This window comes from Archocentrus centrarchus, chromosome 7 (assembly GCF_007364275.1).
Source record: "Archocentrus centrarchus isolate MPI-CPG fArcCen1 chromosome 7, fArcCen1, whole genome shotgun sequence".
NCBI classification, from domain to species: Eukaryota; Metazoa; Chordata; class Actinopteri; order Cichliformes; family Cichlidae; genus Archocentrus; species Archocentrus centrarchus.
This window is the reverse complement of record NC_044352.1, coordinates 11,039,639-11,056,750: the sequence shown is the minus strand read 5'-3', so window position 1 is coordinate 11,056,750 and position 17,112 is coordinate 11,039,639. Positions and strand designations below refer to the sequence as shown.

The 17,112-nt window shown below is 40.0% G+C and overlaps 2 protein-coding genes across 3 annotated transcripts; one reads left to right on the top strand and one right to left on the bottom strand.

The window, feature by feature from the left end:
• Positions 1-1,974: 1,974 nt before the first annotated feature.
• Positions 1,975-5,409, bottom strand: LOC115783220 (monocarboxylate transporter 2-like). Of its 2 annotated transcripts, none has more exons than XM_030733944.1 (5): positions 5,357-5,409; positions 5,012-5,242; positions 4,717-4,860; positions 2,480-3,346; positions 1,975-2,356 (listed from the first exon to the last, which is right to left on the bottom strand). In XM_030733944.1, the coding sequence occupies exons 2-5, from the start codon at positions 5,226-5,228 to the stop codon at positions 2,133-2,135; spliced, it is 1,452 nt and encodes a 483-aa protein (XP_030589804.1). In that variant the 5' UTR covers positions 5,229-5,242; positions 5,357-5,409; the 3' UTR covers positions 1,975-2,132. The 2 variants fall into 2 exon arrangements, with proteins under 2 accessions (XP_030589804.1, XP_030589805.1); XM_030733945.1 differs by having other exon boundaries at positions 5,012-5,259; positions 5,357-5,404.
• Positions 5,410-8,297: 2,888 nt separating this feature from the next.
• LOC115783673 (uncharacterized protein At5g50100, chloroplastic-like) lies at positions 8,298-16,740 on the top strand. Its single transcript, XM_030734610.1, has 4 exons — positions 8,298-8,582; positions 9,779-9,967; positions 10,063-10,286; positions 16,608-16,740. Exons 1-3 carry the CDS (start codon positions 8,439-8,441, stop codon positions 10,255-10,257), a joined length of 528 nt encoding a protein of 175 aa, XP_030590470.1. The 5' UTR covers positions 8,298-8,438; the 3' UTR covers positions 10,258-10,286; positions 16,608-16,740.
• Positions 16,741-17,112: the final 372 nt, after the last annotated feature.

Below are 17,112 nucleotides of genomic sequence, written 5' to 3'. Positions count from 1 at the left end.
CCAGCTAGAGATAGAATGGAAATAATCATGCTATCAATACAAAATAGACACCCCACCCCCACCCCACCCCAAAAAAAGAACCTTACAAACTAACTCTTCAACTAAGATTAAATTTCTAATTAATGCCTGAGGACTCAAAACATATGTAAACTAGAGTATAATATATTTTTCGATGTGCATGGAAACTAAAGCAATTTTGTGGTCAGCTTCAAGTGATCTTATTCTGCTCTCTAATGAGTGAGTCATCGCTTGCTATGGTATAATCAGCATAAGGCACCAACTAAAGACGAGCAAATGGAAGGGAATCGAAACAAGCTTTTGTTATATGATCATGAACACTTACTCCTGTCAAACAGCGGGACTTAGAAAGAAAAGCCTGCTACAGATGCAAGCCTGGTTCAGATATAGTGCTATTACCTTCTACAGTTGAGATAAATGGAGACCCTGTCACAGAGGAAATGCAGTATATACACACCGATCAGTCACCACTCTGCAATAAATACATGCTTTTGATACTTTGCATTTATAATGGTTATGTATGATGATTATTAATTGTACCCGTTTGGCTTATTTGTAATTCCAATGAAGGAAAGAAAAACCTCTCTCTAGGTCCTCACAATGCATAATGCAAAGAGTCCACGATTAAAACAAATACATAACACTAAAACTGAATCAAAGCAACCCGCTAGTACTAGGTAAATTCAGTTAGGCTTCCATTGTTGCTATATGTACCCAAACCGGGTCTGATCTTAATTGTATATAAAATCCACAGAGAAGTCTACTCAACCTCAAGAAAGGGATTTACACTGTTTATGATTTTCAAATAATGTTACTTTAGGTTATAAATTAAAGTATTGATTCACTCACATGAGCAATTTTTGTCCATCCAGAAAGGGAGTCAATATGTACCTTACAGGGACGCGATGAGGATGGATCATTAAAGGATCTGTAATAACAGCATAGTCCTTTTTTGAATGGCTTGCCCATTAATCTTGTATCGCATTAGTGCTTGAGGACAGGTTCTAAGGATTTGAAATCATAATGTGTGTATGCATAGAGAGGTTGACCTTTGGGGGGGATGCACTGACCTGTCTCTTGATTGTATGACACCAATATATATGCTCATTGCAGATACAAAATTTAAAAACATTCACATATCTAACGGTCTGACCAACAGCTATCGTAAATGTGTGCGTGCAATACTTTTTATGTCCGTGAGGATAGGTATTTAAGCATTTCAGTTCCTCAGCAGCACCTGCAAATCCAATCTTATTAAATGCACATAGGGTTCACCATACTTATTTAAAAGTTCATTCTCAAACATTTCCATAACTTCATACTGAATTTTTATGACTTTACTGAAGTAGTGCAGCAGTGAAACAACTTTTATAGATCCCCATGACACTGAAAATGTGTTTTACTGTAGCCTAGAACATAAAGATTTTTTTTCCTTCTCTTAGAGTGAGAAGGATTGCAGGGGAAGTTGTTTAAGACAGAAACTCTGCAGTCTTCGCAACAGACACTTAACTTTTGTTTTTATTGTTGCAAATGTTGTAAACTATTCAAAATAGCTTCATTCCCATGAGGGTGAGGGTCATGACCCAGATTATGGAATGCAATGCTGTAAAGAACTGAGCCTGGGGCATGAGGATGCCTGATGTTTAATTGAAGTTTAATGGGAAAAAAAACACGTGTGATCCCAGTTTTCATATGATAGGGTTCGGTGCCATCTAGTGGTAAAAAGTAACTGATAAACTGTGGGTGCATGGCTCAGCGTTGTGGGTTTTGACTTTTTTTTTTTTAATATCAGTCCCTCGAAAGAATTTTATTCACTGAAGAAACAAAATGAACCCTGTGAGTTTATAGACCCATAAGGATGATTGCACTGGAAAGAACAGAGGCAGTTCTGGATGATTTATTAACAAAGGCCATCAGAGTTACATATGTCTCATAGTGTAATAATAATAACATACATAAAATGAGCGTTTACAAAAAACAGAAAGGAATCTGCAAATATGCAAAGAGTAACTAACTCATCCAAGGTACAAAATACATTTACATACTGCACAAAAAGCCTGTGCAATGTCATTTTTATACATCCACTGAAATAAAGTCGTAGTCAGCAAGCAGGGTCATTCATCTGTTTCAGTCACTGTTCTGTCATCCTGGTTCATTTTTAGTTGTACTGCCTCTTCAGGACTCCCAGTCTCCGCTGCTGCAGTCAGCCTGTGCTCCTCATCCAGTTTTTTATAGTTGTAGTAATGCATAATGAAGAAAAATATGCCAGACACCAGCATAAACACACCACATGCATAGTACATGTATTTGTAATCACCAAAATAATCAACCAACGCTCCTGAAAGAGAAGACACACACAAACACACACTCTGTTAGTAACTTCATTTTAGAGATGTCTAGATTTTTTTATGGTTATAATCAAAATCACACTCCACAAAAAGAAACACACACACACACAAACCTGAAATTGGAGGTCCAAGAAGGACTGGTCCGCACTCAATAATGGTGGCAAGTCCAACTGCACTGGAGAAGCGATGAGCTCCAACAAGGTCCATCAGAACTTCAAAAAGGAGTGCAGAGAGCATCCCAAATGCCAAACCGAAGAAGACAGCATATACAGCTAGACCTGTATAGCCGGATGCCAGTGGACACATTAGGTGACATATGCCATTGTATAAAACAGCAAAACTGAAAAAATACTGTATTCTTGGCCTGATCCACTTGGTGTTGCCAATGAGGCCAGTTGCTGGTCTAATGAACATGTCCACCAGAGCAAACATAGAGAGCAAGAAAGCTGCTGAATATTCATCAATCCCTTGGTGTTTGGCATACGGAGCCAGGAAAACCACAGGAGCAAAAAAGCCAAAAAACAGAACCACATTACCAATTAGATAAATGAGGAAGCCCCTGTGTCTGAACAGTGAGACATCTGTGAATTTCTGAATAAAACCCTGACCCTTCTTCTCACTTTGATGTTCTTCAGTCTGAAGGTTATCTGAGTGGGTGCTGGTGTCTACAGCAGCAGCAAGTTCCTCAGCGGCCTCACTGTTACACTTTGATGCTTCATTATTTGTCTTGCGTTGTATGCTTTTGTTGACTGGTCTCATCAGAGCACCAGCTACACAGCAGTTCAAAACAATGGATCCCAGGATGAGGAAGCTCCCCCTCCAACCAAAAGAATCAAACAGAAACTGATTGAGAGGAGCCAGAGTGGAGAGGACAACTGGACTTCCTGTCATAGCGAGTCCATTGGCGAGTGGCCTTTTCGCCTGGAAGTAAGTCCCTATGATCGTCAGAGAGGGCTGCAAGTTAAAGGCGAGACCAAAACCTGTTAAAAATTGGGATAAAATTACACACGGTAGTTCATAAATTAATTTCCTTTAGAATATTTACACTAAAGTGAAAACTGCACACCTGTAAAGCTGCTTGCTGTTGGAATTCATGACAGATTTAGAAACACTGAGATTATTACATCTAGATAATCACTTTATCAGCAGCAGATTTAACTACTACTGATCAAGAGTCCAAAAAAAGGCTAAATGCTAATGCTGTTTTCTGTTACCAACTTATCTGTCACACTTACTTTCCTTTTCCGTGTCATTTATGATCATAAATTGAAGCTCTTTCCTCTTTTTTTTCTTTCTATTCTCCTTTTTTTGCTCTCTTTCTCTCTCCCTTTTTCTTTTCTTTATTTTCCTTTTCTCCAGCCTGTCAGCTCTGGCTGTTACATTGTATGTTAAAAATAACTCAGATAAATAAAATAAAGGGTTAAAACATCAACAAGAAGAGCCTATTGAGAACCTATAGAGCTCATCTTGAAATAGCAAATATGTTTGGCACAACAACGCATTCAGATCACAGTTCTGCTTGCAAGATCTACCAGACATGACAGGCTTTAAAAAAAAATAAAAAAAATAAATTAAATATCTTTTGATTTTGGGCTGTTGGTCAGACAGAAGAAGCAGCGTGAAGAGTTTGTCAAGATATTTAATTACTTTTTGTTATCTTTTTTAAAATTGTATTTAATTCATATAATTGATGACTTAGAAGTATAATCTGCAAAATATATAGTAATGACAAAACTGTTAGTAGTTGGATGCAGCCCTTATTTTTACCTGTGCCATTAATTTCATATCAGTGATGTATTTATTTCCAAAAAAAAAACCCAAAATCTACAACTGCTACCTCTGTGGTTGGTCCAGCTCTACTAGATTAAAGATTAGGTTTAAAGTCTGAGAGCTGTGTTTGCTCTCAGTTAGTAAAATGATCATGTGGTCTGTATATGTGCATGTGTGAATGTTCAAATTGCACCTGATTTAACAGGACATTTAGAAAAGGTTTGACCAAAGTCTAAACATTGCTTTAATGTCACAGTTTTAAGAGGGGATTATAACTTTGTTATTATACTCATTGCACTGATTGACCAACATTTACCTTTATATCGGAACATAAGCAATCCTCTTGGGCTTATCCTGATAGTAAACCACTGAATACAACACAACCACTGCTTCCTTCAGTATAGTCCAGTTACAACCAGGTATCATAAAGCAAACATTACAAAGGACAGCAGCAGCCTTACCAGAAAAAAACTGAAGTTAACATGTGCACTTTAAGAAAGTGAGTCATTTTAAAGGGCCGTTTATTTCATCGTAGGACTGGCCTGTCTAACTTTTAATGAAAAAAGAAAACATAATTTACCTCCAATTAGTCCAACACAGAGATACAGGTGTATAATATTAGTGCCAAAAGAAGCAAGAACCATGGCGGTGCAAACCAGGACCCCACCAGCTATAACCACAGGTCTGCTGCCATAGCGGTTCACTAGTACACTGCTGACAGGACCTGCACACAGGAGAGAAATATCTTACATTTTTTGGTACCGTTCTGAGGCACAAAATTTGCTTGACAAATCCAGTCATGGGATATGCTGCTTGGGAATATGCCAATTTTTTTTAATACATTTGTCAATACTTGAAGTATGACCGCCACTAACCTCCTGCATACATAGAAGCGAGCATGACTGAGGACACCCAGGCAATCTCACTGTAGGAAACTGAAAAATATTCCTGAATCTCCTTGAAATAGATGGTGAGGGACTTGGGAAAGGCATACGAGAATCCTATGGAGATGAAAGCACCGAAGACGACAGCCCAGCCCCAGCCTCCGTCTGGTGGGGTGTAGCCTAGATTGGTTACTGCTGCAGGGGGCATGTTCAATTCGCCAGCTGGAAAATGGGAACAGCTAGAATAAGTGAACAGAAAATAAACAACTGCAACGTTTCAAAGAAATAGTTATATTCACATATTTTACATCCTATGTAAATTTCACAAGACCTCACCTCTGCTCAATCCTTAAAACTGTATTGCCCAGCCTGTGAACTCTGTCCCTGTGCCAGACAGTGGCACGGGGACAGAGTTCACCCTGTTATGAAGCCTTTGATCTCATCACGTGTGCTGACATGATAAATACGAGTGACCATACAGAAGATAGCAATAACCCAGCTCCAGACACTGATCGTAATAAATGCTTCTAGGAGGTAGAAAACAGAACTGCCAAAATCTGCCTCTCTAAACATGCCGTCTTTTTATAGGTTGAAACATTGTGTGTTACTGCTGAGGCCCTTTGAACTCTGTGTAGGCAATATGTGTGCATGCATATTGGGGGTGGGGTGGTCAAAATGAATAAAATATAGTCAGTGATGTACACTGATCAGCCGTAGCATTTAACCACTGAGTGATTAAGTGAATATTGATTATTTTGCTTCTGTGCAATGTTCTGTTGGGAAACCTTTAAAGCTGGCATCTGCAGTGCCAGGAATCTGTCCCCTTCCTGATTTCTTAGAGTTTTTTTTGTTTAGTTTTTTTGCATATCTGTCCCACTTACATGTTTCAGGTCATCAAACATATTTTAATGTTAGACAAAAATAACCTGTGCAAATAGAAAATGCAGTTTTAAAATGATGATTTCATTTATGAAAGAAACCATCCAAATCTCCCTGACCCGGTGTGAAAAAAGTGATTCTAAGGCAAAAGCCACTGCTGACCAAAAAGAGCACGAAGGCTTGCCTCACATTTGCTGAAAAAAAAAGAAAAAAACATCTTGATGATTCCCAAGGCCTTTGGGAAAATATTCTGTGGTCTAACTGACAAAAGTTGAACTTTTTGAAAGGTTACGTCTGATGTAACTGGACACAGCATTTCATACCAACAGACAAACATGGTGGTGGTAGTGTGATGGTCTGGGGCTGCTTTGCTGCTTCGGGACCTGGATGGCTCGACATAATTGATGGAATCATGAATTCTGCTCTCTACCAGAAAATCCTGAAGGAGAATCTGCAGCCATCAGCAGTAGTAACTGAAAAAACAGAAACTGCTTAAAACACAGCAGGATGGATGGTGGGTCTTAATTTTATGGTCTGTCTGCATGCTTTGCTTAACTAAAAGTGAATTAACCCCAAAATGATTTTGTTTATCTAGTGAAAAACAAACAAAGCACCTGTTTACATGCTGATGCTGAAAATTGGTTGAGTCTTGGCTACATATTCGATGTCAGCAGTGTTGGGGCATATGGTTATTGAATGTGAAGGCAAAATTATGACATGTTCAAACTGATTCAGCTTTAGTTTATGAAAAGGGTTCTGTGAGAAATTACATTAGAAAATTAAAAAAAAAAGACCCACTCAAATTGCAAATAAGTGTGCATTATAGAGGTTCATGGATTTTACATTGCTAAAAGATCAAGACTAAGAAACATATTTAATTTTTCCAAAATATAAGCACTTCCTATGAGCTACAGACTATCTGTATACAAATGGGGTTCAATTTAACTGAACACTTGTTTTGAAATAATTCCTGACACTACTGTAGATCTAACAGTGTTTTATATCTACAGACCATCTTTGTATAGCAGACTAAAACTAAATGTGTATATACTTCTCAGAACTCATCTCACAAAATTAGTATTTTATTCAGAGTTCAAGCTTTCTGCACTGAAATTGGCAAATAAATCAGGGATGGGTTATTGGTGTATCTTTGGGAGATGCTGTCAGATTTTATTTTATTTTATTTTATTTATTTATTTTTTTAGCATCGCAGTAAGTTTAAGATGTCTTGACAAGCCATAATATGCTCCAATTTAGCCTAATCAGTAATCAGGTATTCAGACAGCAAACCAGATGTTTTAATAGCAATACAACAACATAAAATTCAAATGATGGGATGATGAATTACATTTTCATGGAAATTAAACCAGCCTCACCAGCCACTTTATTAGTTACACCTTGCTGGGTTGGACAACCTTTTGCCTTAAGAATTGCCTTTATTTTTAATGGCACAGGTTCAACAAGGTGCTGGAAACATTCCTCAGAGATTGACTTATAGCACCACACAGTTGCTGCAGATGTGCCAGTTGTGATATGGTGGAATCTCCCATTCCACCACATCCCAAAGGATTGAGATCTAGTAATTGTGGCGGCCACTTGAGTCCTTGTTATGTTCAAGAAACCAAATTGAGATCATTTGAGGTTTGTGACATAGCATGTTACCCTACAGGAAGCAGCCATCGGAAGATGGGTACACTGTAGTCTTAAAGGCATGGACATGGACAGCAGGAATACTCAGGTAGGCTGTGGTGTTTAAATGATGTTCAGTTGGTACTAAGGGGCCCAATGTGTGCCAAGAAAATATCCCTCACATCATTACACCACCAACACCAGCCTGAACTGTTGATATAAAGCAGGATGGATCCATGCTTTCATGTTACTTACACCAAATTCTGACGTTACCATCTGAATGTTGTACCAGAAATCAAAACTCATCAGACCAGGCAACATCTTCAACTGTTCAATTTTGGTTAACCTGTTTAAACTGCAGCCTCAGTTGCCTGTTCTTAGCTGACAGGAGTGGCACCTGGTGTAGTCTTCTGCTGCTGTGACCCGTCTGCTTCTAGGTTCGACATGGTGAGATTCACAGATGCTCTTCTGCATACCTTTGTTGTAATGAGTGGTTATTTGAATTACTGTTGTTTTCCAATCAGCTCAAAGCAGTTGGGCCATTCTCCTCTAACCTCTGGCATCAACAAGGTATTTTCACCCAGAGAATTATTATTTTCTTTCTTTCTTTCTTAAAGAGACTGGATTTGGAATATAGAAGATGGAAATGTAAACAGATACTCACAGCATTTTTGTTTGTATATGTAAATGAAAGGACATGGTGGTACTCGCACTCCAGCCCACTAGGTGGCGAAAATTAACCCAAACTGTCGATTCTCTAAAAGGGGGAAGAAAAGGTTATTTAAGAGTTACTCAAGCGCTTGTATAATATAAACGATAGCTCGGGAAAAAAATCAGGTAGTAGCTACTGCAACCGCCGTGTGGTTCGTTGCTGAGTAGTTGTCATTTTGCAACTTCAGATGATTTGGTGATGTTTCCAAAGGTGAGAACATGCTTGTCTTCGGGTTTGTCCAGATTGCCCAGTTGTGTAAATTCAAGACGGGCGTTAGGAGCGTCATCTGTCCTCTGCAAACATCAGCATCGGACCTTCAGCTCTGAGTCTGCTGGTGTCAGGGTGAGCTTCTTCCACAGGCTTTTTCTTTCTGCTAACCTGCAAGTGTATAAAACCTTTTTAGGGCTGAAGTACTGGTTAATACTTAAAACTTGCAAAGTATGATTCCGCATTACTTGATTTAACGGCAGAACTGTAAAAACATAAATAAAATATGACATACTAACACACTGTGACAACATGCCACTAAAATTTTAGTTCTTCTAGGTTATCCTGGACTAAATTCAAGTAATTCAAGAATGTTGATGTAAAGTTGGACTCCTGATCACACAGTCTCATAAAGATTAAGATGTTTTCTTGAAAAGAGTCCGTCCTCACATACTGTGTCTCAGTATGGTACAACAGAAAAGCTCTCCATCGCATCATCAAGACTGCTGAGCTCCCCAGACTAGAGGACATATACAGAACCTCTTAAGAGAGGCCAGAAGAAAAAGAATATGCAGACACCTACCAGGTGACAGGCAGACACCTACCAAGTGAACATAGACAAAATATATAATTTTTTCTTACTGACTATCCTTTTATATATTGCTCAAAAAAATGAAGGGTGTCAGTGATAACCTTTGCGTAAGGGATCCAGATTCAGTCACGTCTGTCACGTCTGTGTTCACTGTGGACCTGCACTCATCTGTGAAGAGAACTGGGTTCAGCGATGAACCTGCCAGTCCTGGTGTTCTGTGGCAAATGCCATTTGAGCTGCAAGGTGCAGGTCTGTGAGCACAAGTCTCACTAAAGGACATCATGCCGTCATACCATGCTCATGGAGTCTGATTCTGATAGTCTGATCAGAAACATGCATAAATAGGTCATTCTGTGGGGCTCTGTTCCTCCTTGCACAAAGGAGCGGTTATCGGTCCTGCTGCTGGGTTGATGTCCTTCTACAGCCCTCCAGCTCTTGTTGTGTAACAGTCCATCTCCTGGTGTCTCCTCCACACTCCTGAGACACCGTAAACTGTCTTGTGCTTCCTAAGTGGACAGAGTGATATCCCTGAAGTTTAACTGACTTTAAAAAAAATTAGGGATGAAATATCAGACACTTCCTTAGGTAAATATTAATATGTTAGTAAAGTGCATCTCAACTTCTTCCAGCTGGAAAATCTATTTTCCTCACCATTAATAATATTGCTCTTGTGACCTTAAATGAAATAGAGAATTGAGCACAGCAGTGCTGTGAACGTCTATTCTCTGCTCTGTTCCAGGTTCTGTATGATGGGCTTTGTCCCATATGTGTGACAGAGATCCAGTTCCTCCAGTTTCTGCAGAGAAACCGGCCTGAGAAAGTACATTTTATTGATATCTCTCTGCCAGACTATGATGGAATGAAGTACAAGGATATTACCTATGAGATGGCCATGAAGGAAATGCACGTGATTGATGAGAAAGACAAGGTAAACGCCCGAGCCAACCAAGACTTTAAATAATCTGTCAATATGCAGTTTATCCTAAGCATTGTAATATACAGCTCCATGCTGTGTGTTGGCAGGTTCACAGCGGAGTCCCAGCATTTGCAGTGATGTATAGCGCAGTAGGCCTCGGCTGGTTGGCTCGTTTTATGACGTGGTCACCTGTGAGGCCATTTATGGACAAATCCTATGACATCTTTGCCAGGAACCGCCTAAAGTGGACTGGACGTGGAAAGGAGTGCACCACAGGACGCTGTGAAAGGAAAATACCCTGACTCTCCTGTACAGAAAAAAGTGTGTTTAATACAGATGCAGCCACCGAAAATGGCCGGCCGATCCGTGACGCGACCTTGGCCGGTCCTTGGCCGATTCGTGGCCGAACCTTGGCCTAAACGCGATCCCCCGCTAATGACGTAGGAATTCCGGCCACTGGTGGGAACGCCCCTAAGCAGCATTTGGGGAAAATGGTGGTAATGTCTTGTTGATCCACCAGGAGGAGCAGTAATAGTGGAAGCGCATTCATTTACAGCCCGCTGTATACTGTACCAAGGATCCTCACATCATTGAACTGTAATTGTAAGCGGAACTGTCCATTAAAAACAATAGAAAGATGAGAGTAAAGCGGTCATTATAGTGGAGCAGTGAGTATTGTCTGGAGGGACGGGCTGGGCTTGAAGTTCAGCCCGGGACCTCGTACAGGCTCTGAGCGCTGCACCGCCAGCGAAACTGGGTAAAAAAATAATTAAAATAATTCTGATCACCAGCCGGTTTGGCCTGGGAATGACCTGGGAAGCCTAATCCTCTCATCAGTGTCACATTGTTCTTCCAAGTCTTCACAATGTTAAGCTTTTTGTTTGTTTATATTTTCCCTTTTATTTTATAATCAAAACTGCGACCAAAATGACTCCTTCCCAAACTAATAATACCGGCAGTCGTTATTGTATGCTGAGCTAGGGTTAGGGTTAGTAATTGCATAATAAGTGGATTAATATTTACTTCTTTGACTCTCCTCCACCTGCTTCATCAAACCTCAGCAGCAAACATATATGAAGGCAGCAGCTGACACAGTAACAGTGAGCGCAGCACACTGTGCAGTCTAAACTCTGCTCTGATTAATTATAGGAATGTACAGCGAGTCAATCAGGATTGTGAAACGTCAGCTGCAGAGCCTCCATCATCAGAGCCCTGCCCGGTTCATTTTCCATTTTATAAACAATACTTTAGAGGTTTTAGTGAAGTCACACTGTGACAGTGACGTGCATTAGTGTGTGTGTGTCATCAGTGGCTATAAAAGGCCTTTTCTTAAAGGATAAAGTGGTGTTTGAGCCACAGTTACGACGGAGCGGCGGCTCTTTGAAATGGGACGCAGCCTTCCTGCGGCAGACAGCTAGCAGCAGGAACCGGACGCGCCAGGTTAGCCTAAGAAGCTGCTGAGGCGTCCGTGACAACCACCATAGAAACAGCCTTTTAAGACCGTTTTAAAAACATCCTCAGAGTTCAAACGAGCAAAAATATATGATTTGAAACAGTTACAGCTGCAGAGCTGTGGCGGCTTCTTTAAACGTTGTTTACATAGATGATCATGAATGATACGATGTAGCTAGCAGTGTAGCTAGCAGTGAATGAGGTGACGTCATTGTGTGCGCATTTCACAGCTGTCTGTCTCAGTCTGTTGTTGATATTACTCCAATTAACATGTGTTTACTTTCTCTGGACCATCTCAGGTCCACCGTTACAATTTCAGCCTACAAAATGATTTAAATATGAACACACACTCTAACATCAGTGCGCTTTATGAAGTCCAATCCTTAAAATAAATATTATGTTTGTAAACATTCATGTCTCTGAAATAAGTACAGCTGTTCATGTTTGTCATTACCATTTTATTTGTTTAGAGAATTGTGAACTTCACATTGTGTATCTAATCAGAGTCTCAGCAACCTTCAGTCAGAGACTGAGACTGGATCACAGCTTTAACCTCTGCAGAGTCACAGACAGACACAAACCTTCCAAATCACACACAAGCAGCCCAGTCTCATTATTTTTGGATGCCTCTACGGTACACTACACTGTGATCAATATATTAAAAATTATAAATGAAAAGATAACATTCACATAAAGCTGTTTGAAAGTAAAATTAATAGGTACTTTCCAATAATATTTTTAAGGATCTCTGTCAGAGACCAGACAGAGCCATGACTCTCAAGAACCAGAGACTGAAATATGGAAAGAAAAAATCCCTATGAGAAATAAATGTGCAACAGTAAATATTTTGTCCAGTGGAAAATAAACGTTTTGAATCAAAAGCTTCGGATATCATCAAACCAGAAAAATAGAACTCATTTTTTTCTTTAATAACACACCTTAGCATGTAGTAATGTGACACATTTCCAAACAACAATACATAGATTTTATTCAATGTTTTGATTGTGGCAGTGAAAACACATGTTGCTGTGCACTGAGACCATGAAGCCCACTTCTCTGAAGCAGCTTCTTCTTCTTCTTGGCATCAAAACAGAGGTGGGAGAAATCTACCAAAAGGAGAAAGAACATCTGAGGTGAAACCAGTCAGGACAAATGATTAAATTATATATAGTAGTTCAATACAGCCTCTCAGGTAGCTTTGTGTTGATTTCAGCTCACTGCTCCTGTCTGTGGACCCGTGGTTTTTATGTTTGTAACCATTTAACTTCCATTCATCTATTTAACTCAGGGAGGAGAAATGTCAGGTTGGTGCAGGCTGGTGAGTTTAGGAGGGAGGTGCGTTTGGTTCTCTGTTGTCATTATCTGAAAGATTTGGTTCACCCTGTGGCTGGGCTGTATCTGGGGTTATGTTGGACCTGTCACACTTAGCAAGTTTCCCAGGTTGGTGTTTATGGTTTAGAACTTCTAGCTCTGGAGCAGCATCTGTGGCTGTGTAGGGTCCCGTTGGTTTTTGCTGTTTCTCCAGATCTGCGTTGGAAATTAGGTTATTGATCTCAGTGCATTCCTAAACAGGCTGAACAAGGTTATATATCGTCACCCTCCTAAAAAAATGGTCAAAGACATTTTTTAAATTTTATTTTTGTCCAAATTAAATTTTCAACATTCAGTTCAGTTTTTTGTGTTTTCTGAAAAGCCTGAAAAAAATCAAGGGAGGGTGACGACATGTTTCATGGCTAAATAACATAACTGCTGCAGTCTGATGGTGACAGCAAGATCTGAAGCAGTGGGTGACGAGGAAGAGGAGGAATACAACAATTTGAAGAGATCCCTCAGTCTACAGTCAGCACAACGGCTACATTAGTGGCTGTTTGAGTTTCCTTCCATCTGCTGTGAACCTGAAGCACGGAGAACACAAAACATCTCTTCAAAATCTGGGATCTCAATTACAAATTTGTTCTTATTAAAGGTGAAATATGTGTTGTGACCTGGCTTTTTATACACCTGGCGACCCTGGGTCATCAGTGGTAACCCATCCCCACCCCCACACCCATCCCACACACATTCCGATCTACTGGCCCCGTGTACATAACAAAAGGTGGCCTAATGAGATGTAAACTGCCATTTGGAGGCGCTTGGTAGAAAAAGGAGTAGTGTGAAAATGCTGGTAGTTCTAGTGGTCCAAGTTGTTCACCCACTCTACACTAAGTCTCAGAGTGGGCTTGGTTTGTGGCCTGAACTTGAGTTCAAGCTTCTCCAAACTCCACTGGTGTTGCTCTGCAGTAGCTGGTCCTCCATCTTCTTTCTGTAGGTGTGTTTTCCATCCCTGATTTTCCTTCTGTGATCCTTCTGCACAGCTCTCAGCTCCTCCTTATTTCCTGATCTAAAGGCTCTCTTCTTCTCCTTCAGGAGAGCCTTTGTTTCAGAGCCACAGTTATGTACAACAAGTAATACTCAAGTGAATGTTAAACATGTATTAAAAGAAAAATGATTCAGCTCAGCTCACAAGAAACTGCTGGATACTATTCTGGAAATGCCTAATGAATACAAGGCCACTGTGAGCAATGACAAACCTTTAAACATGATAACCAAAAAGTACACATTAAGTATCATTGCTCACCTTTATTTATGAGAATGTCACTTCAAAAATGATTGCATGCTGTCAGCTCTCATGGGTGAAGTTTGGCTTTGAGGGTTGGAGAAGAAGCTTTCCAGCACCTTTGGATTTCCAATTCAGTTCTGAAAGAGCAAAGACACAAACTACAATGATGTATGAAGTGGAAATGTTTGATTGTTGCTGCAGCACTAAACAGGTTTATAAACTGGTAGCTGATATAGCCTGAATATTAAAGATGAACCTCCTCTTCCACAAAAATGCCAAAAATTACTGATTCATTAATATGTAAAACATATTGTATGTAAATATGTAAACATATTGTATGTAATATGTAAAATATGTATGTATGTATATTGTATGTAGTAGTATATTGTATGTAATATGTAAAACATATTAATGAATCAGTAACAAAATTATGGTGCTGAAAGTAAGTAGCCTGATGCTTCTAGATTAGTGATTCCAAAGCAGGCTGAGTCAAAACCTGAGATGGAGACTGGGTTTGTTTAAAGCTGAGGACAGTGAATCAGTCCCTGCTCACTGACAGGATTCCCAGAGTCTGGAAGCTAATACACTGTAAGTAATACACTGTAATACACTGTAAGTTTCAGCTCATTGTCAGGTGCTGGCAGGTTTCATGGATCCTCAGGTTTGTCACAGAGGATTAAAGGCAGCCAGACTTTCAGTTTTATGTGTATAGCGCCAAATCACAACAGTCACCTCAAGGCTCTTTCCACAGAAGAGCTGAAGGCTCTGCATCCCATTCTACTCTTAAGTATCATAGGAACCACAAGTAAGCCAGCAGTCTGAAGTATAAACAGACTGCTCTTTGTTTAAATAGTGAATATAAGAAACTTGCTAATATAAGGTTTGTTTACAGTGAATATAAAGAAATCACGGGAACCTCCCCAGCAGTCTAGGCCTATAGCAGCATAACTAAGAGAGGCTTCAGGGTCACCTGATCCAGCAACTGTGTTCAGACCAGTATCATTTTATTTTACATTGTGATAAGCCTGGGTCAGTTCAATGCAGATTAAACGAAGCACTGTACTCGCAGATATTGAATATGGATGCACTGAAGCTCATCAGGATATTTATTTGGAATCTGTGGCTGAAAATAATCATTTTACTTAACTAGTAAGTCCAGAAGCTCATATTTCTGTCATAACATTGTTTAAATAGTGAACGCTTTCCTACGATATCCGCTAACATTTGCACAGAAAATTTAAGCTAGCGTCTCAAAGACGGCAAAACCCGCAATAATCTCTACAAATGCATCTCAGAGTTGGGATATCAGCGCTCTCTTACACCACATTAATCTAATTTCAAGTGCTTATTGAACTCACTGCCTTAATAATATCACTATATAAACGCTGTCCATTGAAATCCTCTTACCTGAACACTGCAGCATCCGCCGGAAGTCAGCGAGCATGGCTTCTGTAGTCCTTCTTCTGTAGTCCTTCATCCCTCTGTCAGTGATCCTCCGTTAGAACGATAACTACCTTCTCGACTGACTACGAGGTGCAGACGGCCCTTGCTGGCCCATATCTACGGGCCTGAAAACCGCTAATAAAGTCAGTAATTACCTGATAACATCCGAAGCGGGTGAACTAATGCAATTAGCTGGACAGCAACGGGAATACGCGTGACCATGGTCACGGCCGATGGGGGTCATGGGTACTGTAGTTCATTTATTTATTCATCGTTGGTTCATGGATTTAACACAGAGGAAAAACGGCTTCAGACCACGGAACTCACAGAAAAAATTGGACACCGAATATAGCACTAACCATAAACACGTAAATATAAATTTAGACCTAAAAAGCCCCACAAATGTCATCGTTACAACCATAAGCAGCACCCCACATTAAATGAAACGAGGAGAAATTCATGTCAAAAGGAAAAGTGGCGCTTAAGGATCGCAATTAAAGGCATAATTCAGCTTCTGAGCTTCCAGTTCAAAAGAAAAGGGGGGAAAAAAGGGGGACAGGGGGCAAAAAAAAAAACAAAAAAAAACTATACTGCAGCTTAGAAGTCGTGCTCAGAGGCACGAACTTTATCCCACTGCATTTCAGGCAGGTTAGAAGTCGTGCCGAGTAACACGAAAAAAGAGGGAATTCGTGTTCATGAGCACGAATCAATAGATTAAATTTCGTGACTACTGCACGAACTGCCGTGAGACCGGGTTGGCTCAGCGCAGCACCGCTTCTTTTTTAATCTACTGTATTTATTTACTTATTTAGTTAAAAGATGAAGTGAAACAAAGGAATCTTTTGGTGATTCGCAATGGAAATGTGTGAAAGGTCATACTGACAAAAATTTTAGGCATCTATTTTAGGTTTTCAAAACTTGATACTTCACCAAAACTTTTTTGAATCACAGAACTCAACGTTTTTGTTAAGAAGGCGCCACCTTTTGGTGACAGTCTACAATTGAGGGAAAGGGGTGTGTTCATGCTGGAAAGTAGATACGCCCAGGAGAAGGAGGGGGACTTCCAGCCCGACGACAGCCGGACGTCGGCCAGCTGGGAGCTGGACTTCAGCTGGCCGACGTCTGGCTGGATGCGGCAACATTAGGTGGCTGCATCTGTAAGTACTGTAAATACATGAAGAAGAACTACATAAATATGATGTCGCTAATCCTGTATAACCATTGTAAAGCTGACATGAGAAAATTAAAGGAATTTTTATTGAATAGAGTTTTTAAAGCTATTTTTGACCAATAACACCATTTCCTCATGGTGTGTGTTCACATTATCAGATTGGCATAATGTTCCTTCAAGAAAGGGGGAAAAAAAAAAGAGGTAAATAAAGAGAAACTGGATCTGGAAACAGAATAAAAAATAGAAAAATAACATGGCTGTACAGAGAAAGAACTGTGTGCTGTGTAAAGGACTGTAATGTATTCATCATATACACAGTACATAGATAAGACTGAAATCACTGAAGCAGAATATGATCAATTTCCTGTCATACACAGTGGGTCAATCAAAGCCAATTAAAAACCAAACTGTCAAGAATCTGCCACTAGATGTCTCTGTAAGTCTGCAAGAGGGAAAATGTTCATCAGGAATTGTGCTTAAGTCCAGCAGTCA